Raw genomic sequence first — 25,012 nt, 5'->3', positions numbered from 1 at the left:
AAGGTAATTATTGATATGTATGTTCCTATTACCATTTTCTTAATTGTTTTGGGTTTGTTATTGTAGGTCTTTTCCTTCTCTTGTGTTTCCTGCCTAGAGAAGTTCCTTTAGCATTTGTTGTAAAGCTGGTTTGGTGGTGCTGAATTCTCTTAGCATTTGCTTGTCTGTAAAGGATTTAATTTCTCTGTCGAAAATGAATGAGATCCTTGCTGGGTAGAGTAATCTTGGTTGTAGGTTTTTCTCTTCCATCACTTTAAATATGTCCTTCCATTCCCTTCTGGCTTGCAGAGTTTCTGCTGAAAGCTCAGCTGTTAACCTTATGGGGATTCCCTTGTATGTTATTTGTTGTTTTTCCTTTGCTGGTTTTAATATTTTTTCTTTGTATTTAATTTTTGATAGTTTGATTAATATGTGTCTTGGCGTGTTTCTCCTTGGATTTATCCTGTAGGGGACTCTCTGTGATTACTGGACTTGATTGACTATTTCCTTTCCTATATTAGGGAAGTTTTCATCTGTAATGTCTTCAAATATTTTCTCAGTCCGTTTCTTTTCCTCTTCTTCTTCTGCGAACCCTATAATTTGAATGTTGGTGCGTTTAATGTTATCCCAGAGGTCTCTGAGCCTGTCCTCAATTCTTTTCATTCTTTTTTCTTTATTCTGCTCTGTGGTAGTTATTTCCACTATTTTATCTTCCAGGTCACTTATCCGTTCTTCTGCCTGTTATTCTGCTACTGATTCCTTCTAGAGAATTTTTAATTTCATTTATTGTGTTGTTTATCATTGTTTGCTCTTTAGTTCTTCTAGGTCCTGGGTAAATGTTTGTTTCTTGTATTTTCTCAATTCTATTTCCAAGATTTTGGATCATCTTTACTGTCATTACTCTGAATTCTTTTTCAGATAGACTGCCTATTTCCTGTTCATTTGTTTTGTCTGGTGGGTTTTTACCTTGCTCCTTCATCTGCTGTGTATTTCTCTGTCTTCTCATTTTGCTTAACTTACTGTGTTTGGGGTCTCCTTTTTGCAGGCTGCAGGTTCGTAGTTCACATTGTTTTTGGTGTCTGCCCCAGTGGGTAAGGTTGGTTCAGTGGGTTGTGTAGGCTTCCTGGTGGAGGGGACTGGTGCCTGTGTTCTGGTGGATGAGGCTGAATCTTGTCTTTCTGTTGGGCAGGGCCACGTCCAGTGGTGTGTTTTGGGTTGTCTGTGACCTTATTATGATTTTAGGCAGCCTCTCTGCTAATCGGTGGGGTTGTGTTCCTGTCTTGCTAGTTGTTTGTCATGGGGTGTCCAGCACTGGAGCTTGCTGGTCATTGAGTGGAGCTGCGTCTTAGCATTGAGACGGAGATCTCTGGGAAAGCTCTCGTTGATTGATATTACATGGGGCCAGGAGGTCTTTGGTGGTCCAGTATCCTGATCTCAGCTCTCTTACCTCAGAGGCTCAGGCCTGACACCCGCCAGAGCACCAAGATCCCCTCAGCCACACGGCTCAGAAGAAAAGGGAGAAAAAAAAAAAAAGAAAGAAAGAAAAAGAAAAATAAAGTTATTAAAATTAAATAAATAAAAAAGTAATAATAAAAAGAAAAGAAGAGAGCAACCAAACCAATAAACAAATCCACCAGTGATAGCAAGCGCTAAAAACTATACTTAAAAAACAAAGAAACAAACAAAAAAAACGGACAGACAGAACCCTAGGACAAATGGTAAAAGCAAACCTATAGAGACAGAAGTCACGCAAAGAAGCATGCATATACACATTCACAAAAAGGGAAACAAGAAAAAAAAAATATATATATATATAAAAAAAGGAAGAGAGCAACCAAATCAATAAACAAATCTACCTATGATAATAGGCTCTAAATACTAAACTGAGATAAACATAAAACCAGAAACAAATTAGATCAGAAAGGAAACCCCAAGTCTACAGTTGCTCCCAAAGTCCACCGCCTCAATTTTGGGATGATTAGTTGTCTATTCAGGTATTCCACAGATGCAGGGTACATCAAGTTGATTGTAGAGATTTAATCCGCTGCTCCTGAGGCTGCCAGGAGAAATTTCCCTTTCTCTTCTTTGTTTGCACAGCTCCCGGGTTTCAACTTTGGATTTGGCCCTGCCTCTGCATATAGGTCACCCTCTGGCGTCTGTTCTTCGCCCAGACAGGATGGGGTTAAAGTAGCAGCTGATTAGGGAGCTCTGGCTCACTCAGGCCGGGGGGAGGTAGGGGTACGGAATGCGGGGCGAGCCTGTGGCGGCAGAGGCCGGCGTGACGTTGCACTGGCTTGAGGCACACCGTGTGCTCTCCCGGGGAAGTTGTCCCTTGATCACTGGACCCTGGCAGTGGCGGGCTGCACAGGCTCCCAGGAGGGGAGGTGTGGATAGTGACCTGTGCTTGCACACAGGCTCTTGGTGGCTGCAGCAGCAGCCTTAGTGTCTCATGCCCGTCTCTGGGGTCTGCGCTGATTGCCGTGGCTCGTGCCCGTCTCTGGAGCTCCTTTAAGCGGCGCTCTTAATCCCCTCTCCTCGTGCACCAGGAAACAGAGAGGCAAGAAAAAGTCTCTTGCCTCTTCGGCAGCTCCAGACCTTTTCCCGGACTCCCTCCCAGCTAGCTGTGGTGCACTAGCCCCCTTCAGGCTGTGTTCACACAGCCAACCCCAGTCCTCTCCCTGGGATCTGACCTCCGAAGCCCGAGCCTCAGCTCTCAACCCCCACCTGCCCCGGCGGGTGAGCAGATAAGTCTCTCAGGCTGGTGAGTGCTGGTCGGCACTGATCCTCTGTGTGGGAATCTCTCTGCTTTGCCCTCTGCACCCCTGTTGCTGCACTCTCCTCTGTGGCACCGAAGTTTCCCCCCCGCCACCCCCAGTATCCGCCAGTGAAGGGGCTTCCTAGTGTGTGGAAACTTTTCCTCCTTCACAGTTCCTTTCCAGAGGTGCAGGTCCCATCCCTATTCTTTTGTCTCTCTTTTTTCTTTTTTCTTTTGTCCTACCCAGGTACGTGGGGAGTTTCTTGCCTTTTGGGAAGTCTGAGATTTTCTGCCAGCATTCAGTAGGTGTTCTGTAGGAGTTGTTCCACATGTAGATGTATTTTTGATGTATTTGTGGGGAGGAAGGTGATCGCCACATCGTACTCCTCTGCCATCTTGAAGGTCCCCTCCCCCCTTTGTTTTTAAATGGGATTTTGTGCTATATGCTGTATTGCAATTGGCTTATTTAACTGGACAGTGTTTCATGGACACTATATCTGCCAGCATGTATAGATATAGTTCTCTGTTTATAATGGCTGCATAATATTCCACTCTATGGATATGGTATCATTAATTAACCTAATATTTTATTGAAGAACGTTTGGATTGTTTTCAGTTTTTTAATATTACAAAAAGTGCTACAGTGAACATTTCTGGCAACTTGGGTAGGTTTTCTATAGAATACATTTGTAAAGTGGAGTTTCTGACTCATATATGTATATTTAGAATTGTGATGGATGCTGCCAAATTGTTTTCTGAAAAAGTGGAATCACTCTAGATTACCTCCCACAGTATTTGAAAGAACCCACACAGTGATATCACCAGATATTTGGTGTTCTGAATTTTCTAATCTGATTTGTAAATAATATTTCATTTTAGTTTGCATGCTCTTCAATAATACTTAATTGATTAGTCTTCCACATTTTTGTTAGTGGCTTATATGTATTTCTGTTCATTGCATTTGACCTTTTTTGACCAGTTTTCTATTTGGTGGTCTACATGTGTCTTACTGATTTATAAGACCTTTTTGTATATTGGATCTCTTAGATTTTTATTGTTACATGTGTTGAAGATGCTATTTCTAGTTTGTTTTTTTTAATTTATGCTGTTTTTGGTTGTTGTTTTTCTTAATTTTTATGTTGTGATTTTTATCTGTCTTTTGAGAAAAATTGTCATAAAGCCAACTTCCAAAAAAAGTCCTGGACTCAGAGAGTTTAAAGGTCATTTCTTTTAAACTTCCAAGGAATAGATTACACTAATACAATTTGAGGAGTTCCAGAGTATAAAAAAAGGGAGAGAGAGAAGCCTTTCAGTTCTTTTTTATAAAGCAAACATAATTCTAATTTTGAAAGTGAGTAAAAAAAATTATCCAGTCCAACAAACTTTATAAATCAATCTCAGTTATGACTATAAATACAAAAATCCCTTAATGAAGTATCAGCAGGGTGAATGTTATCTGCAAAATAAATGAGTAATATACAATAATCAAATGGGATTCATGTCAGAATTTCTATTTCATAGGAAAATAGTTCAATATTAGGGAAATAAATTTTATAAATATGTCAAGAGCTTTTTTAAAAGGAGGTTATCATTATAATAGATGCCAGAAGGGTGTTTTTATAGAAGTTAAACTCTTATTCTGATTTTTGTAACCTTAGTAAAATTTGATTAGGTGAATAGTTCTTAATTTCATACACATATATCTGAACCCAAAACAAGTCATATCCTTATCAGAGAAACACTAACAGCATTTGCATTAATGTCAAGAACAAAATAAGGATGCTTACTATAAGCTCTTTTTTGTCTTACATTGTTTTGGGAACTGTAAGGCCATTTAGTTATGTAAGAGAAGAAAACAAGAGACACAAATAATAATAAAAATAGCTAATAATGACAGAGCATTTATTTTATGCCTAGTACTATTCTAGTTATTGAACATTATTATTTCTTTACCACATATTATGATAATATCACAAATAGGTGCCACAAATGCAGAAACTATTATTATGCCCATATAAAGTTGTGGAAACTGAGGCAATGAGAGTTTAACAAACTTACCTAAGGTTACATGGCCAATAAATACTGAAGACTAGATTTTAACTTAGGCAGACTGACTGACTTACACTTATAAGTATACTTCTTATACTCTAAGCTAGGATTTTTGCAGACCTTTAAAGTGTGATTGGAACAGAGCCATGCTCATTCCTTTATGTATTGTCTACGGCTACTGTGTGCTATAGTAGCAGAGTTGAGTGGTTATGACACAGCCGTGTATGCCCCATTAAGCCTAAAATATTTATTTTCTTGCCCTTTACAGAAAAAAACCAGCCAATCACTGTTCTAAACCACTGAACTATGTTACCTTTGATCAAACTATTAGGCCTTTTTTATTAAGAAAGAGGGGACAAATTTATATTTTAGATTATATGAATATATGCTTGGTAAACCCAAGCATGAACTGAGAAACTGTTAGAAATAGTAATCATAAAGTGAGATAGCTTTCTTTTAACTAATATGCAAAATTCAGTTGGTTTCCAATTTACAAATAATAGCCAGCTTGAGAATACAATTAGGTAATAGATCCCAGTCTCAAGAGCAAAAACCCATAAATATCCAAGGTAAATGTAAAAGAAATGTAAAGGATCCAAATGAAGAGAAGTTTAAAACTATACTGACTAAAACAAAAGATTGAATAAATAGACATGTCATGTTCTTGGCTGGGATGACTCAGCATTAAAAAAAGACATTTGTTTTTTATCTAAATTAGTTTGTAAAATTAAACATCTTATTTAGAGTGCCAAGGGAATTGTTTTAATTTGATGAGATGGTTCTAAAAATTCTGAAAGAAAAACATTACCCAGAAAAGACCAGGAATTTTCTGAAAAATAGGTTTATGACTTCAAGATGTTAAACTGAACATATGCTAAAGTTTTGCCCTTCCACAGCAAACTTTAGACATCCTTAAAGTTTTAATAAACTTCTATTTGAAACAAGAAAGGGAATTATTTCTGGAATGGAAAAGGAGTAAAGAAAGAAACAAATGGAACCCTCTCTGGCAATCCCTAAGAACTGCATTACTGATAGTCCAGGCCAGGGTTGCTGGCTTGAGTTTTCCATGCTTGAGGGGTCTTTATAGGCCAGAAAATGGGTGCATAACCACAGATCACCAAAACCTAGAGAACGTAAGCATCACAAAACAAGGGCAACAAATCCAACAAAAGGTGTCTTAGACTAGATAATGTAGAAAAAAACAGAAGAATCTAAAAAGGACTGTATTCCTCTAAGCAATAAAAGAAGGATTTGCTTCCACAGCATAACAAACAGGAATTATGAAACAAGTAGAGTGCATTATGAAAAAAGAAACTATTATTGAATATTAAACCTAAGTACGTGTAAAGAATAGCAGATGGGACTCAACTGAAGAGCTAATGAGTGGACTGGAAGATAGATGTGAGGAAATCTCCTGGAATGTACAACACAAAGAGTTACAAAGGAAAAGGTAAGAGACATGGAGAACCTCTCCAGAAGTTATAACATTTGTCTAATAAGAGTTCCAGAAGAAGAAAATGGAAGATAGACTGTATTTGAAGCAATAATGTCCAAGAATGTTCCTAAACTGAACACAAAATCCTTAGGATTGAAAGATCTACCAAGTGCAAAATAAAATTTATACATACAAAGTGATAAAGATATATAACATATATTTTAATTTAAAATTAAAATATAGAGACACATCACAATAACCTTCAAAATATCAAGAATAAAGGCAAAATTCCTAAAAGTTACCTATAGAAAAGACAATTTATCAAGACAATTCCTATCAAGAAATGACCTTCTGACGTTAGACTTCTTAATAACAACTATATATGGAAGAAGACAAATGGTCTGAGGAATAAACTTTGAACTGTACTTCTGTGTTTAGCCATTCTGTCATTCAAGAGTGAAGGCAAAATAAAGACATTTTCATATATACAAGAACTTAAAGTTGTCATCTTCAGCATAGGTACAACTGACGTTTTGAGTGAGATTGTACTGTGTATTGCAAGATATTTAGCAACCCTCGCCCTCACCCATTAAATGCCACAAGCTCTGTGCAGTCATTTTGATAAACTAAAATACCTCCCACATATTTCATAGAAAAGTGTTCCCAGTCAAGAACTGCTATTCAACTGACTTAAAAATAACATCTAAAAAGTTTGCTACAAAAAGAAAAATAAACCCAGAGGCAATGGGATGCAAGATATAATGTTGAACAAAGAAATTAGTAAGCATATTGGTAAATCTAAATAACTACTGGCTGTAAAAAAAAAAAAGAGTATGTGGTTATAAGACAATGTTATACTAAATTTCCATGATACCAAGTTTGGAATTTGGGTGGCTGAGGAGAGAATGAAGCAAAATAAAAGTAAACTTCTCTCTTCAGATGAGACCAAAGTTATTGATTAACTTTAGTTTTTGTTGAATGGTAAGGTGAAGGGTGTTAGGAAGGTGGTGAAAAGGATTTAAAAGTAAGCACAGTAGTTTCCCCTTCTTATCTGCTGTTTTGCTTTCTGTGGTTTCACTTACCCACAGTCAACTGCAGTCTGAAAATATTAAATGGAAAATTCCAGAAGTAAACAGTTCATAAGTTTTAAATTGCATGCCATTCTGTGTAATGTTATTAAATCTCTTGCTGTCTCACCCAGGACATGAATTATCCCTTTGTCCTGCGTATCCACACTGTTTATGCTACCCGTTTTTTCTGTTAGTATAGGAAAAAACATAGTATATATAGGGTTTGGTACTGTCTACGGTTCAGGCATCCACTGGGTGTTTTGGAACATATCCCCTGTGGATAAGGAGGGACTGTTGTCCTAGAAGAAAAGAAGGACGTTACAAGCTTTTAGATAAAGGAGCGGGGTGGGGGGAGGTAGAGGGTGGATAGAACAAATAGAACTTGATCAGTCTAACAAGACTAAAAAGGAGATGTAAATGCATATATTTACCATGGAAGCGTGATAAATAAAAACTGCAAAAATATAATGTCAGAAATAAGTCTAACCATATTAATAAAAAAGAAAACTAATTGGGAAAGCTCACTGATTAAAATATAGTAACTCACAGATGGCTAAAACCAAAATCCAATAAAATTACAACTAAAATACAATAATAATGGTTGAAAATAAAATGATAAGAAAATGTTGTTCATTTAGAAAGTACTTACACCTGGTAGATACCAAGACAAAACAAAACGAAACAAAAAACCCTCTGGGGTAATAAATTATTTAAGGGAACAAAGAGGAAGTGTTCATTTTGATAAAAGCAAAAATTTAAGAAGATAGTTTTAATATAAATGGCTTTAAAATATATAAAATGAAAATTATAGAACTGAAAAAGAAATGGAAAATCTATATATTTGAAGACTTTAGTATAAATGTATTAGACAAAAATTAAAGGTATAGGAGATTCAAATAACACTTAAAAAGTGCATCTAATTGATATTTATTTAGAATTCTGATGCTAACATAATTTATATATATAAATTCTTTTCAACTGTACATGGATTGTTTTTAAAATACGGTTATGTTCTAGGCCATAAAGGAAGCTTTAATAAATTCCTTTTTAAAAAGTGATGTCTTGTAGAACACTTTCACTAACTACAATGTAATGAATTTAGAATTTAACAACCAAAAGCCTCCTCAATGCATAAAATTGGGTATTTAAATTATACATTTTAGTAACTTCTGGATTAAAGAGGAACTGAAAAGAAAAATGGTAAAACTTAGAATTGAACAACAATTAAAGCCTTGGTATCAAAACCTGTGTGATTCACACAAAGTAATATTCAAAGGGAACTTAAAGAGTTTTCAATTTATTTATTGTCAAGACATTGCATAAATAGCATGATATTATTTATATTTTAAAATGTCTTCTTTTTCTGCACACATATGTTTATATATGTAAAATTTGCTCTTTTTGTTTGCTAAGATCTGGAACGATACCCAACTCTTATCAGTGATTATCAGTAGTATTCTAAGGGAAAAGTATTAAAACATATGTGTGAATTAAGTAATTTAAAAAAATCAATACGTCTTTTTTAAAAGAGTAATGATATATATCTTGCCTTATGTCAAAAGTAAATCACCCTAAGCGTCCATCGGCAGATGAATGGATAAAGAAGATGTGGCACATATATACAGTGGAATATTACTCAGCCATAAAAAGAAACAAAATTGAGTTATTTGTAGTGAGGTGGATGGACCTAGAGTCTGTCATACAGAGTGAAGTAAGTCAGAAAGAGGAAAACAAATACCGTATGCTAACACATATATATGGAATCTAAAAAAAATAAAATAAAAAAGGTTATGAAGAATCTAGGGGCAAGACAGGAATAAAGACGCAGACCTACTAGAGAATGGACTTGAGGACATGGGGAGGGGGAGGGGGAAGGGTAAGCTGGGACAAAGTGAGAGAGTGGCATGGACATATATACACTACCAAATGTAAAATAGATAGCTAGTGGGAAGCAGCCGCATAGCACAGGGAGATCAGCTCAGTGCTTTGTGACCACCTAGAGGAGTGGGATAGGGAGGGTGGGAGGGAGACACAAGAGGGAGGGGATATGGGGATATATGTATACATATAGCTGATTCGCTTTGTTATAAAGCAGAAACTAACACAACATTGTAAAGCAATTATACTTCAATAAAAATGTTAAAAAATAAATAAATCACAGTAATTAAACTGTGTGGTATTGGTGGAAAGCTCTCAATTGCTGATCGCTAAAAGTAAAAGAGAAAAGAAAATCTAGGATGAAATCCAAGAATACATGAAATTATTATATATGATTAATGTGGCATTTCAAACTAGCAGGGAGAAAGTGGATCATCATTTTGGTGCTGGGGATTTGGATAGCTATTTGAAGGAGTAAAAAATGCTGGGTTCCCCACAGCCAATATAACACTCAATGGTGAAAAGCTGAAAGCCTTCCCACTAAAATCTGGAACAAGATAAGGATGCCCACTCTCACTTCTTCTATTCAACATAGTATTGGAAGTCCTAGTCACAGCAATCAGACAAGAAAAAGAAATAAAAGATATCCACATTGGAAGGGAAGAGGTAAAATTGTCATTATATGCAGATGATATGATACTCTATATAGGAAACCCTAAAGACCACACAAAAACTACTAGAACTGATAAACATATTCAGCAAGGTAGCAGGATGCAAGATTAACATACAGAAATTGCTTGCATTTCTTTATACCAACAATGAAATATCAGAAAGGGAATGTAAAAAAAAAAAATACCTTTTAAAATTGTACCCCCCAAAATAAAACACTTAGGAATAAACCTGATCAAGAAGGTGAAAGACTTATATGCTGAGAACTATAAAACAGTAAAGGAAACTGAAGATGATTCAAAGAAATGGAAAAATAGCCCATACTCTTGGATTGGAAGACTTAATACTGTTAAAATGGCCATACTGCCCAAAGCAATCTGCAGATTTAATGTGACCTCTATCAAATTACCTATGACATTTTTCACAGAACTAGAACAAATAATCCTAAAATTCATATGGAACCATAAAAGATCCAGAATTGCCAAAGAAATCCTGAGGAAAAAGAAGAAAGCCGGAGGCATAACCATCCCAGACTTCAGACAGTACTACAAAGCTACAGTAATCAAAACAGCATGGTATTGGCACAAAAACAGACATATGGATCAGTAGAACAGAACAGAGCGCCCAGAAATAAACCCATACACCTATGGTCAATTAATCTCCGACAAAGAAGGCAAGAATACACAATGGGAAAAAGACAGTCTCTTCAGCAAGTTGTGTTGGGAAAGTTGGACAGCTGCATGTAAATCAACGAAGTTAGGACACACCCTCACACCATACACAAAAATAAACTCAAAATGGCTTAAAGACTTAAACATATGACATAACACCATAAAACTCCCAGAAGAGATCATAGGCATAACATTCTCTGACATAACTTGTACCAATGTTTTCTTAGGTCAGTTTCCCAAGGCAATAGAAATAAAAACAAAAATAAACAAATGGGACCTAATCAAACTTACAAGCTTTTGCACAGCAAAGGAAACCATAAACAAAATGAAAGGACAACCTACAGAATGGGAGAAAATATTTGCAAACGATGCAACTGACAAGGGCTTAATTTCCAAAATATACAAACAGCTCATACAACTCAACAACAAAAAAAACCAAACAACCCAATTGAAAAACAGGCAGGAGACTTAAAGAGACATTTCTCCAAATGGCACATGAAAAAATGCTCGACATTGCTAATTATTAGAGAAATTTGTCAAAACTACAATGAGGTACCACCTCACGCTGGTCAGAATGGCCATCATTAAAAAGTCTACAAATAACAAGTGCTGTAGAGGATGTGGAGAAAAGGGAACCCTCCTACACTGTTGGTGGGAATGTAAGTTGGTGCAGCCACTGTGAAAAACAGAAAGGAGGTTCCTCAGAAAACTAAAAATACAATTACCATAAGATCCAGCAATCCCACTCCTGGGCATATATCCAGACAAAACTCTAATCCAGAAAGATACATGTACCCCTATGTTCATAGCAGCACTATTCATAACAGCCAAGACATGGAAACAACCTAGATGTCCATCAACAGATGAATGGATAAAGAAGATGTGGAACATATATACAATGGAATACCACACAGCCATAAAAAAAGAATGAAATAATGCCATTTGCAGCAACATGGGTGGTCCTAGAGATTATCATACTAAGTGAAGTAAGTCAGAAAGAGAAAGACAAATACCGTATGATATCACTTATATGTGGAATCTAAAATATGATACAAATGAACCTATCTGTGAAACAGAAACAGAATGACGAACATAGAGAATGGATTGGTGGTTGCCAAGGGGGAGGGGGTGGGAGAGGGATAAAAAAAAATGCTGAGTTCCAACCTCACACAAAAGTTACTTCATATGCCTTAAAATATTTAAATATTAAAAAAGTCACACAGATGCTTAATAAAAAATTACAAGATAAAAATGTGGATGAATATATGTTGGATTGGCAATGGCCCTTATAAACATGACACAGCATATCTGGGAACTTGGCTACCAGAACATCATTCTCATCCTGTGTGTTCTCAACTCCAAGCTATGCCTTTCCCAAGCCTTGGGCTGCTGAGACCTTAAGGGAGCTGGGTGTTGATAAGGATTCAGGCTTGTGTTCCTATCCCTGCAAAACAGACAAACTCCTTTCCCCAAGGGTAGGAAATTATCAGGCGTAAGCCTAGATGGAGAGCAGCTGATCCCACAAAAGTTTGACATTAGGAGATCTGTGGACCTGGGGTAAAGCTGATCCGGCATGAATGCCTTAGGTTTCCAGACTCTTAAAGACTTGGAGCTAAACAAATGGGCTGAGTTGTCTCTGTCCATGAGGTTGGGCAAATTGAGGAAGATAGGAAAGCTGAGAGAATTCTCAAGGTACTTCTGGAGGGAGCTAACAGCCTGCCCTTAAACTATAGACCCACTGCATAAGCAACTTCTTTGATTTTCAAAATCTGTAAGGATTTCTGCCATTAAGAATATTACAAGTATGGGACCTGAGCCCTAAAGAGGCAATAGGAAATAAAAAACTTCCCTGCAGGTAGAGAAAAGATTGACAACTAAAATATTTGCCTAGTACAATAAAATTGCTGACAGAGAAAGGCAAAAACCTGAACTAAAAATTAAGAGCACATGAGATCTAAATGCAGCATGAAGAAAGATCTCTTGGAACTTAAAAAAATGTGGTGTTTGAATCCAAAATTCAGGGAAGAAAAAGGAACATGGAAGATTGGTAATAATAAACACATTCTAGAAAAAAGAAATGGTTCCTAAGCTGAAAAACTCTATCAAGACTGAATGTCAAAAAAAAAAAAAAGACTGCATTTTGGAAAAGTTCCTGAACTTTAGTTTGGACTGATGAGGGGGAGAAAAAAAAAACCAGACACTCCTAGGCGTAAATTCTGGTTAAAATGTGTAGACTCTAAAAACAAAGAGGAAATTTTTACAAGTTTCCAGGCAGAAAGAATTAAGTGTTTAACAAAGGAAAGTAAAAAGATTAGAGTGACATCAGTTTTCCCATGTGCACAGCTGAAACTAGAAAAGAATGAAATTATATTTTCATTTAGACAAAGGCCTGCAACCTAAAGATCTTATTCTCAACCAAGCTAAGCCTGTCAGGGTGAAAGAAGGATGGTCAAGGATATGCAGGAACTCAGAAAATACATTACCCAAGCACCCCAGCTGAGGAAAGACTAACCAAACCAAAAAGAACCAGAGACCTCATGAAGGAGGAGGGTGAAGAGAAAGCAGTGAAGAGGGATGAACTTAGATAAACGTGTATTTAATGGATTATATTAGACTGGGAATGTGAAATATGAGTGCTAAATAAGGATTCTGGAAACAGACAAGACAAAATGCAAGTAAAATTTAATAAATACTAAATTATGCCAGCAAAATCTAAGAGCTATAGTTTGCAGAGAGTTGGGGGACACCTAAGAGAAGAAAGGGAACTAAGAGTATTCAAAAGGTCTTATCCTATTTGAGTGTAAACAGGGAGAAGGTGGCATGGTGGAGGCGGAAACCATAGTCTCATTAGGAGAAATAGGTCTTACCTTGCTTACCTATAGGAGAGTCATATGTGTTTTACTAAGAGCAGAGAAACAGGGTAATGTTTAATGGCATTTTTTTTAAAAAAAGGCAAATCAGAATCATCAGATTTTCGAGGGGAAAAATGTAGTGAATGGCAGTTTTGTTGCACCAACAAAAACAAAAGAGAAGAAATATTGTCAATTATATCAGTCATTATGCTAAATGAGAATGGACTGAATTTTTCAACTGAGATCCTGACTTAAAAAACAAAAGACAGCTAAACGCTATTACAAGAAAATTTGGAGAAAAAGGGGTATGAAAAATCCCTTTACAGGGACTTCCCTGGTGGCGCAGTGGTTAAGAATCCGCCTGCCAATGCAGGGAACACAGGTTTGAGCCCTGGTCCGGGAAGATCCCACATGCCGCAGAACAGCTAAGCCTGTGCACCACAACTACTGAGCCTGCACTCTAGAGCCCGTGAGCCACAAGTGCTGAAGCCCGCACGCCCTAGAGCCCGTGTTCCGCAACAAGAGAGGCCACCACAATGAGAAGCCCGCGCACTGAAAGGAAGAGTAGCCTCCGCTCGCCGCAACTAGAGAAAGCCTGCGCATAGCAACGAAGACCCAACGCAGCCAAAAATAAATAAATAAAATTATTTTAAAAATCCCTTTACAGGTAAAGGTAAATCCATAGAAATTAGGATTATCAATATCAGATATTACTACTATTAAATGCAATACACAGAATAAAGAACTTTATACTATGAAAAAAGGCAAAATCAATGAAAATATAACAAGCACAAACCTGTACACACTAAACTACATGGATACTAAATCCATAAATCGAAACCTATTAAAATTCTGGGAGAAGTAGATCAAAATACAATTATAGCAGGAAATTTCAACATGTATCCCTCATTAGGCAAATCTAAGGATATAGAGTAAGGATATAGATGCATTGACTAACACAATCAATAGACATGTGATGATGTAATAGATAAGGAGAAAACCCTGCCTGTGTTAAATGTACGCATGACACAAAACACAGAAGTAGAGCATTATACTAGTCACCGCATGGGTTGGGGGGGGTGGATATAGAGGCAGGTCAGGATCATTATCCTCAAAGAACTGATAATCTGGCTGAGAACCTAGATGAATTGAACAAATACATTTTGGCCTGAAAGGTGAACTGATAAAAATAAGTACAGAGTGCTATGAGAACATAGAGGAGAGGGGGATTGCTACCTAAGATGAGATAGGGCATCAAAAAATTGGGGGACATGTTGGCTTCTAAGATAAAACCCCAGAGGTAGATTATGAATACATGTGTTGAAGAGAAAAGTGAAAAGACATTTCAACCAGAAAGCACTCTGAAAATAGGACATCCAGAGGAGAGAGGTGAATTCATACCTGCAGATATGACTGAAGTCTCTTAATAGGATGGAGTAGGATTGCAGGTGCTAAAATGGTAGAGAGGTAGACAGAGGACTTATCATGAAGATTCTCATAGGTGTAACCTTGAAAACTTTAAACAGTGAATTGATTTGATGAGATTTACAGATGTGGAGGAAAGACTGGAGACAAGGAGGCTAGTTATGCTGTTGCATGCAGTAATCCATGTAAGAAGTGATGAGGACTTGAACACAAGGAAGAAGGAGGAGAGTGTAAAGTACAGATGCAAATGATGGGAAGGAGGTAACACTGGCAGGAGTGCTGGCTTAGACATGAAGGCACAAGGAGTCATGGATAAATTCCAGGTTTCTGGGTTGGGCCGTGCTTGGACTCTGATGCTATTCACAGAGATAGGTAATAACAGAGAGTACTGTGTGTTGGCGGGAAGATGGTGACTTAAGATTTGGGTATGTGTTGATTTTGAGTTTTGTTGGGGTACCCAGGTAGAAGTGACAGTTATGATCCGGAGCTCAGGAGCAAGGCCTGGGCTAGAGATAGAGACTCAGCAGCCATCAGTGTGTTAACAATAGTCATGAGAGTAGGTGAGATCATACAGGTATGGTGTTTATGTAGTGAAAAGGGAAGAGTATTGAGGACAGAAGCCTCTGAAATACATACCTTTAAGTGCTAGAAAAATAAAAGGAGTCCAAGTAACTCCTGACCTTTGCCAAAGCAGTTGTGTGTTAGAAGGAGCAGGCAGAACAAAATTTCAGTGATTTAAAGAGAGAATGGGAAATAATTCTTTATATTAAATCTCAGGAAATAAATAAGATGGAAATTAATATTGAAAGTAAAGTTATCAGTAGCACAGAGTTACCATGTCACTTGAGTAAACCAGTTATTTTATTTATTTTTTTAAACCAGTTATTTTAAAGTTTTATAACTTCCCTGAAAAGTTTATAAAATTGTTTATAAGAGTTTATAAGATTGAAGAGTTAATTTAGATTTCATTAATCTGTAACAGGCAGGAAACAACAGATATTACAAGTTTCTGTAGATATAAAACCACTGGAAGAATTGTTCTCTCCGCTCTCAGAATTGTCGTGCAACACTATTCATGGTATCAGTAACCTTAATAACTTTTAGAAGCTGAGTAATACACCGTCTAGGTTATCTAGACACTTTTATAGGAGTTTGCTGTTCCATTCAGTAAATTCAACTTTTCTTAGAAGTTTGAAGCCAATGCAACTTTTTTTATAACACATTTTCCAGTAGTGATCTGAAGCTTCTTACTCAGCAAACTATACTAGTCTAGTAGTTTTATTATCTAGGATGAAATAAGCATCTCTAAGAAGACATCTTATGTCCATGTGAATTTACAGACTGAAAATTATATCCCTGCTGGTTTCTGAGATTCTAAGAGAAATTGATACTTAGAAGAACCTCAATTTTCAGTACAATTTCAGAACAGATTTCAGTACAGATTCAGAAAATTTCACTTATGATTTTCAGTAATAAGTTTCCAGCAAATGGGACACTCACACTTTCATGTTACCTTTTCTGATTAAGATGAAGGAGTGCACAATATGAAGGTCTAGGGAAAGGTGGAGGGAATAGCACTTGCACAGTCTCGGCAAGGGGAAGAACTTGGCATTTCCAAAAAGAATAAACTGTAAGTGGCCAGAGTAGAAGCATGGAGAGCAGTTATGAGGCTATTGCAAAAATATAAATCAGAGAAATATAATGATGGTTTGAACTGCTTACAGTGGCTAACAAGGTTGTGAGAAGTGGTTAGATTCAAAATATGAGGGACTTCCCTGGAGGTCCAGTGGTTGGGACCTCACCTTCCAATGCAGGGGGTGTGGGTTCAATCCCTGGTCAGGGAGCTAGGATCCCACATGCCTCGTGGCCAAAAAACCAAGGCATAAAACAGAAGCAATATTATAACAAATTCAATAAAGACTTTAAAAATGGTCCACATCAAAAAAAAAAATCTTTAAAAAAAATACGATGAAAATAGAGCCAATAGGGCCTTCTGATGACTTGTATATGGAGTGGTGGAGAAAAGTCTTAGGCCTGAGTTATTTGGTTAATGGAAGCTTTTTGAAATAGGGAAGCTTGGAAGGAGCAGATATGAGCTGTTGTGGGGGAGGTGGGGTGGAGGAGAAGCATCAAGAGGTCTGATTTAGACTTAGGGAAGAATTTGCATGATCAGTTGACTCAGACAGTTTTGTCCTATTGTATGTATTTTCCCTATTTGCTTAAGCTATCCAGAACTTCACTCTTCACTTCGTAAAGATTGTCTAATGAAGCAACTATGTAGGAGGTATTCAAGGTAGAAGAGGCAGTGCTTGACAACTACCTTAGCATATAATTTCTAATAAAAGATTGAAATTCTAATAAAAGATTGAAATTGTAATTTCTAATAAAAGATTGAAATAGAAGGAACAGATAAATGTATAAAGCTTTTTGTGCTAAAGACATTGGTGTGAAGTGACCAGATGATATACCTCATGTTAACAAACCTTACAGAGAAGTATTCTGTTTATATGTCGGGTATGTAATGTGAGTAGTCAAGACAGACAACCTTAATGAGGTCAAAACAGAGAATTCTGAAATTATTTAATTTGTTGTTATTTTGCGAAGGTCTTTGTATATAAATCAGATATTTGAGGTGACTCAGGAAGATTGAGCCCAGAATCCCAGATCTCCTTTAAAACAGACCATGATACTAAGTTCAGCCCAAGTGGAACTAATAGAATCTTTCTGGTATCCTTTGTAATTAGGTCCACAAGCTGACTGACTTCTGGGAGTAGAGGGGTTGAATCTCTAATTTTGGGAAATGATACACTAGAGGAAACTACTGTGGTCTCCCAGAACATAGTCTCAGAGACTCTGGCTAAACTATTGGACTGATGTCTTTCTTGATTAAAGTAAGCCTCCAAGTCAGGGTAAAATTCTTTCAGTCCTAAAGTAGAATCATAGTAGAACACATTAAGAAATAAGACTTTTAAACTTATATTTTTACTAAATAAAGGGTAATTTTTTAAAATGTAACAAGCATTTAGTATGAGCAATTTTGAGAGGATGGGGGGGCTTGTTTGTGTCATTCATCACTATTTTCCCAGCACAAGCACAGTGAGGTACTCTGATATTTTTCTATGTAAGTATGTAAATTAATGAAACCTCATATTAGAAAGCATAACTTATTTTGTGATTTTTTAAAAACACATTTCTACAGTCAGCTATACCCACCACCAGTCCCTCCCATCAGAAAACTTGCACAAGCCTCTTAGATAGCCTCATCCAACAGAGGGCAGACAGCAGAAGCAAGAAGAACTACAGTCCTGCAGCCTGTGGAACAAAAACCACATTCACAGAAAGATAGACAAGATGAGAAGGCAGAGAGCTATGTACCAGATGCAGGAACAAGATAAAACCCCAGAAAAACAACCAAATGAAGTGGAGATAGGCAACCTTCCAGAAAAAGAATTCAGAATAATGATAGTGAAGATGATCCAGGACCTCAGAAAAAGAATGGAGGCAAAGATCAAGAAGATGCAAGAAATGTTTAACAAACACCTAGAAGAATTAAAGACCAAACAAACAGAGATGAACAATACAATAACTGAAATGAAAACTACACTAGAAGGAATCAATAGCAGAATAACTGAGGCAGAAGAACGGATAAGTGACCTGGAAGACAGAATGGTGGAATTCACTGCTGCGGAACACTCTAAAGAAAAAAGAATGAAAAGAAATGAAGACAGCCTAAGAGACCTCTGGGACAACATTAAACGCAACAACATTCGCATGATAGGGGTCCCAGAAGAAGAAGAGACAGAGAAGGGACCAGAGAAAATATATGAAGAGATTATAGTTGAAAACTTCCCTAACGTGGAAAAGGAAATAGCCACCCAAGTCCAGGAAGCGCAGAGAGTCCCATACAGGATAAACCCAAGGAGGAACACGCCAAGACACATAGTAATCAAATTGGCAAAAATTAAATACAAAGAAAAATTATTGAAAGCAGCAAGGGAAAAATGACAAATAACATACAAGGGAACTCCCATAAGGTTAACAGCTGATTTCTCAGCAGAAACTCTACAAGCCAGAAGGGAGTGGCATGATATACTTAAAGTGATGAAAGGGAATAACCTACAACCAAGATTACTCTACCTAGCAAGGATCTCATTCAGATTCGATGGAGAAATCAAAAGGTTTACAGACAAGCAAAAGCTAAGAGAATTCAGCACCACCAAACCAGCTCTACAACAAATGCTAAAGGAACTTCTCTAAGTGGGAAACACACGAGAAGAAAAGGACCTACAAAAACAAACCCAAAACAATTAAGAAAATGGTCATAGGAACATACATATCGATAATTACCTTAAACGTGAATGGATTAAATGCTCCAACCGAAAGACACAGGCTTGCTGAATGGATACAAAAACAAGACCCATATATATGCTGTCTACAGGAGACCCACTTCAGACCTAGGGACACATACAGACTGAAAGTGAGGGGATGGAAAAAGATACTCCATGCAAATGGAAATCAAAAGAAAGCTGGAGTAGCAATACTCATATCAGATAAAATAGACTTTAAAATAAAGAATGTTACAAGAGACAAGGAACGACACTACATAATGATCAAGGGATCAATCCAAGAAGAAGATATAACAATTATATATGCACCCAACACAAGAGCACCTCAATACATAAGGCAACTACTAACAGCTATAAAAGAAGAAATCGACAGTAACACAATAATACTGGGGCACTTTAACCTCTCACTTACACCAATGGACAGATCATCCAAAATGAAAATAAATAAGGAAACAGAAGCTTTAAATGACACAATAGACCAGATAGATTTAATTGATATTTATAGGTTATTCCATCCAAAAACAGCAGATTACACTTTCTTCTCAAGTGCACATGGAACATTCTCCAGGATAGACCACATCTTGGGTCACAAATCAATCCTCAGTAAATTTAAGAAAATTGAAATCATATCAAGCATCTTTTCCAACCACAACGCTATGACATTAGAAATGAATTACAGGGGAAAAAAACGTAAAAATCGAAAACAGATGGAGGCTAAACAGTATGTTACTGAATAACCAAGAGATCACTGAAGAAATCAAAGAGGAAATCAAAAAATACCTAGAGACAAATGACAATGAAAACACAACCATCCAAAACCTATGGGCTACAGCAAAAGCAGTTCTAAGAGGGAAGTTTATAGCAATACAATCCTATTTCAAGAAACAAGAAAAATCTCAAAGAAACAATCTAACCTTACACCTAAAGGAACTAGAGAAAGAAGAACAAACAAAACCCAAAGTTAGCAGAAGGAAGGAAATCATAAAGATCAGAGCAGAAATAAATGAAATAGAAACAAAGAAAATGATAGCAAAGATCAGTAAAACTAAAAGCTGGTTCTTTGAGAAGATAAACAAAATTGACAAACCATTAGCTAGACTCATCAAGAAAAAGAGGGAGAGGACTCAAATCAATAAAATTAGAAAAGAAAAAGGAGAAGTTACAACAGACACTGCAGAAATACAAAGCATCCTAAGAGACTACTACAAGCAACTCTATGCCAATAAAATGGACAACCTAGAAGAAATGGACAAATTCTTAGAAAGGTATAACCTTCCAAGACTGAACCAGGAAGAAATAGAAAATATGAACAGACCAGTCACAAGTAATGAAATTGAAACTGTGATTAAAAATCTTCCAACAAACAAAATCCAGGACCAGATGGCTTCACAGGTGAATTCTATCAAACATTTAGAGAAGAGCTAACACCCATCCTTCTCAAACTCTTCCAAAAAATCGTGGAGGAAGGAACACTCCCAAACTCATTCTATGAGGCCACCATCACCCTGATACCAAAACCAGACAAAGATACTACAAAAAAAGAAAATTACAGACCAATATCACTGATGAATATAGATGCAAAACTCCTCAACAAAACACTAGCAAACAGAATCCAACAACACATTAAAAGGATCATACACCATGATCAAGTGGGATTTATCCCAGGGATGCAAGGATTCTTCAGTATAGCAAATCAATCAGTGTGATACACCATGTTAACAAACTGAAGAATAAAAACCATATGATCATCTCAATAGATGCAGAAAAAGCTTTTGACAAAATTCAACACCCATTTATGATAAAAACTCTCCAGAAAGTGGGCATAGAGGGAACCTACCTCAACATAATAAAGGCCATATATGACAAACCCACAGCAAACATCATTCTCAATGGTGAATAACTGAAAGGATTTCCTCTAAAATCAGGAACAAGACAAGGATGTCCACTCTCACCACTATTATTCAACATAGTTTTGGAAGTCCTAGCCACGGCAATCAGAGAAGAAAAAGAAATAAAAGGAATACAAATTGGAAAAGAAGAGGTAAAACTGTCATTGTTTGCAGATGACATGATACTATACATAGAGAATCCTAAAGATGCCACCAGAAAACTACTAGAGCTAAACAATGAATTTGGTACAGTTGCAGGATACAAAATTAATGCACAGAAATCTCTTGCATTCCTGTATACTAATGATGAAAAATCTGAAAGAGAAATTAAGGAAACACTCCCATTTATCACTTCAACAAATAGAATAAAATACCTAGGAATACACCTACCTAGGGAGAGAAAAGACCTGTATGCAGAAAACTATAAGACACTGATGAAAGAAATTAAAGATGATACCAACAGATGGAGAGATATACCATGTTCTTGGATTGGAAGAATCAATATTGTGAAAATGACTATACTACCCAAAGCAATCTACAGATTCAATGCAATCCCTATCAAATTACCAATGGCATTTTTTACGGAACTAAAACAAAAAATCTTAAAATTTGTATGGAGACACAAAAGACCCGAAACAGCCAAAGCAGTCTTGAGGGCAAAGAACAGAGCTGGAGGAATCAGACTCCCTAACTTCAGAATATACTACAAAGCTACAATAATCAAGACAATATGGTACCGGCACAAAAACCGAAACATAGATCAACGGAACAAGATAGAAAGCCCAGAGATAAACCCACGCACCTATGGTCAACTAATCTATGACAAAGGAAGCAAGGATATACAATGGAGAAAAGACAGCCTCTTCAATAAGTGGTGCTGGGAAAACTGTACAGCTACATGTAAAAGAATGAAATTAGAACATTCCCTAATACCATACACAAAAATAAACTCAAAATGGATTAGAGACCTAAATGTAAGACCGGACACTATAAAACTCTTAGAGGAAAACATAGGAACAACACTCCTTGACATAAATCACAGCGAGATCTTTTATGATCCACCTCCTAGAGTAATGGAAATAAAAACAAAAATAAACAAATGGGACCTAATGAAACTTCAAAGCTTTTGCACAGCAAAGGAAACCATAAACAAGATGAAAAGACAACCCTCACAATGGGAGAAAATATTTGCAAATGAATCAATGGACAAAGGATTAATCTCCAAAATATATAAACAGCTCATGCAGCTCAATATTAAAAAAACAAACAACCCAATCCAAAAATGGGCAAGACCTAAATAGACATTTCTCCAAAGAAGACATACAGATGGCCAAGAAGCACATGAAAAGCTGCTCAACATCACTAATTATTAGAGAAATGCAAATCGTAACTACAATGAGGTATCACCTCACACCAGTTAGAATGGGCATCATCAGAAAATCTACAAACAACAAATGCTGGAGAGGGTGTAGAGAAAAGGGAACCCTCTTGCACTGTTGGGAATGTAAATTGATTCAGCCACTATGGAGAACAGTATGGAGGTTCCTTAAAAAACTAAAAATAGAACTACCATATGACCCAGTAATCCCACTACTGGGCATATACCCAGAGAAAACCATAATTCCAAAAGACACATGCACCCCAATGTACATTGCAGCACTACTTACAATAGCCAGGTCATGGAAGCAACCTAAATGCCCATCAACAGACGAATGGATAAAGAAGATGTAGTACATATATACAATGGAATATTACTCAGCCATAAAAAGGAACAAAATTGGGTCATTTGTTGAGATGTGGGTGGATCTAGAGACTGTCATACAGAGTGAAGTAAGTCAGAAAGAGAAAAAGAAATATCATATATTAACGCATATATGTGGAACCTAGAAAAATGGTAAAGATGAACTGGTTTGCAGAGCAGAAATTGAGACACAGATGTAGAGAACAAACGTATGGACACCAAGTGGGGAAAGCAGCGGTGGGGTGGTGGTGGTGGTGGTATGAACTGGGCGATTGGGATTGACATGTATACACTGATGTGTATAAAATTGATGACTAATAAGAATCTGCTGTATAAAAAAATAAATAAAACAAAATTCAAGAATTAAAAAAAAAACCCCACATTTCTTCACTAGAGGGTGCTGTGTAAGCATTCAATACTTCTAAGAGTATAATCTCCCTTATATTTATTTATTTGCTGGAAAATTGGATTTTCAGATCCCCTGATTTATGAAAAGCTTTCATGTTTCTTTACTTTCAAAACAACACTGATGGTATTGTGTACGGTAAAGTTCATGGCTTTGAAGAACTGTTAAGGGCAGCATTGACACAGTTTCTTTTCTTCCTCCTCTGTAGGAGACTTATGACTCCCATCATGTATGCTGCACGGAATGGTCACCCTCAGGTTGTTGCTCTCCTTGTTGCTCATGGAGCAGAAGTTAATATCCAGGATGAGAATGGCTATACTGTGAGAACCGATTGTACAGTGTTCTTTTTATCTCTAGGACACTGATATCTTATTATCAATAGTCCACAAGGAAGGTTTTTTAAGAAGTAAAAATTATAGAAGGGCTGGGATGTAATTGCTGTTCAGTGAAGAAAAGCAACAGCTTAAATGGGAAAAAAGAAATTATCTGCTTCTCTTGGTCCTCACCCTTGACACAAGAAATTGTAACACACAACAAAGCCTGGATTCTGGAATACAAATAGAATTCTTTTTTATAGAAAACAGTTCTGTGATTGGCAGATAAATCGTTTTATTCTATAACATCACTTGTCTGTGTAAAACATTATTTGGTCTTACAAAATCAGTGAACACTGGCAGTCTGCTTTGCAATTACAACTTTGGAAATAGGTTTACATTATACTGTGAAATGATGAGATTGCATCATTCCATTAATTAACCATGTTCACTTTTTTATTGTGCCATAAATACTGTTGAAAAGTTTTCCCCTCTGTGTCATATATACGCCCTCTCTTTAAACAGTCTTCTTTTTCCCCCACTTACAGGCTTTAACGTGGGCAGCATGTCAGGGTCATAAAAATGTAGTTTTGAAGTTGCTTGAACTTGGAGCTAATAAAATGATACAAACCAAAGATGGAAAGACACCAAGTGAGATTGCAAAAAGAAATAAACATCTAGAGGTATCCTGTTATTAAACTAATTTTTCTTAGTCTACATTATTGTTTGTAAAACTTTTGTTAGAACTCACTACTAAAATAATAGTATATCTGGTTATTATTAAATGTTTCAATGTGTAATTTTCTTCCAGCCAGGTAATGAAAACTTTATTTTACTAGAGTATTTATCTTTCACTAAATAAGAGGCATTTATAATGTGGTAATTTAAAAACTATATAAAGGGATAATAAAGTCTTATCTAGCCCTAGAAATAAAATTGTAATAGACTGTTTAAACATTTCCAACTGGTTCAGATTTTCAAAAATTAGTGTATTGACATAGCTAGTAAAATTTCAAAATTTGCACATGTAATTAAACTATTGTTTTTAAATTTTAATTAATACATATTAAACAATTTAAAAATTAAATCCTTTAAGCTACATTTACCTCTGTACATTTGACAAGGTATGTAATAAATTGATAACATGCTTGGGTATATGATTTACTATCATTCAGATGTTAAAGTCAATAATAAATATTTGCCATACATTAAATTATTTTATTGATATAAACTTTTGGTCTGAATATTAAAGCTTTCAGCCAAAGGTGTGTAATTTCTAAGCAAGGATCAAATATAGTACAACTGTAAATCTAAGTTATATAGTTCAAGATCTTCTAAAACTGAGTTTCTGAATTTGAAAACTTGTAACATTCCGAAGGTTCCATCATATAATACTCAGACCATGCCATTTTTGTTGCATGTAAAATAACTTCCTCTATTTTTAAGCAGCCTATAAACATGCCTATCATTTTATAACTCAGATCTACATTTCCAAAATTATTCTAGTGTAAATGCTAATCCCTGAAGCCCTGT

General features: G+C 36.4%; 1 protein-coding gene across 1 annotated transcript in view; it reads left to right on the top strand.

Moving 5' to 3' along the window:
- Positions 1-25,012, top strand: part of ASZ1 (ankyrin repeat, SAM and basic leucine zipper domain containing 1) — a 79,377-nt gene that overhangs the window by 37,784 nt on the left and 16,581 nt on the right. The window contains exons 5-6 of the mRNA XM_061197973.1: positions 23,374-23,485; positions 24,028-24,162. Coding sequence (XP_061053956.1) covers positions 23,374-23,485; positions 24,028-24,162 — 247 coding nt within the window. The remainder of the gene's footprint in view (positions 1-23,373; positions 23,486-24,027; positions 24,163-25,012) is intronic.

This window comes from Eubalaena glacialis, chromosome 8 (assembly GCF_028564815.1).
Source record: "Eubalaena glacialis isolate mEubGla1 chromosome 8, mEubGla1.1.hap2.+ XY, whole genome shotgun sequence".
In the NCBI taxonomy this organism is placed as follows: Eukaryota; Metazoa; Chordata; class Mammalia; order Artiodactyla; family Balaenidae; genus Eubalaena; species Eubalaena glacialis.
Note: the sequence above shows the minus strand (reverse complement) of the source record. Positions and strands in the feature narration are given on the sequence as shown.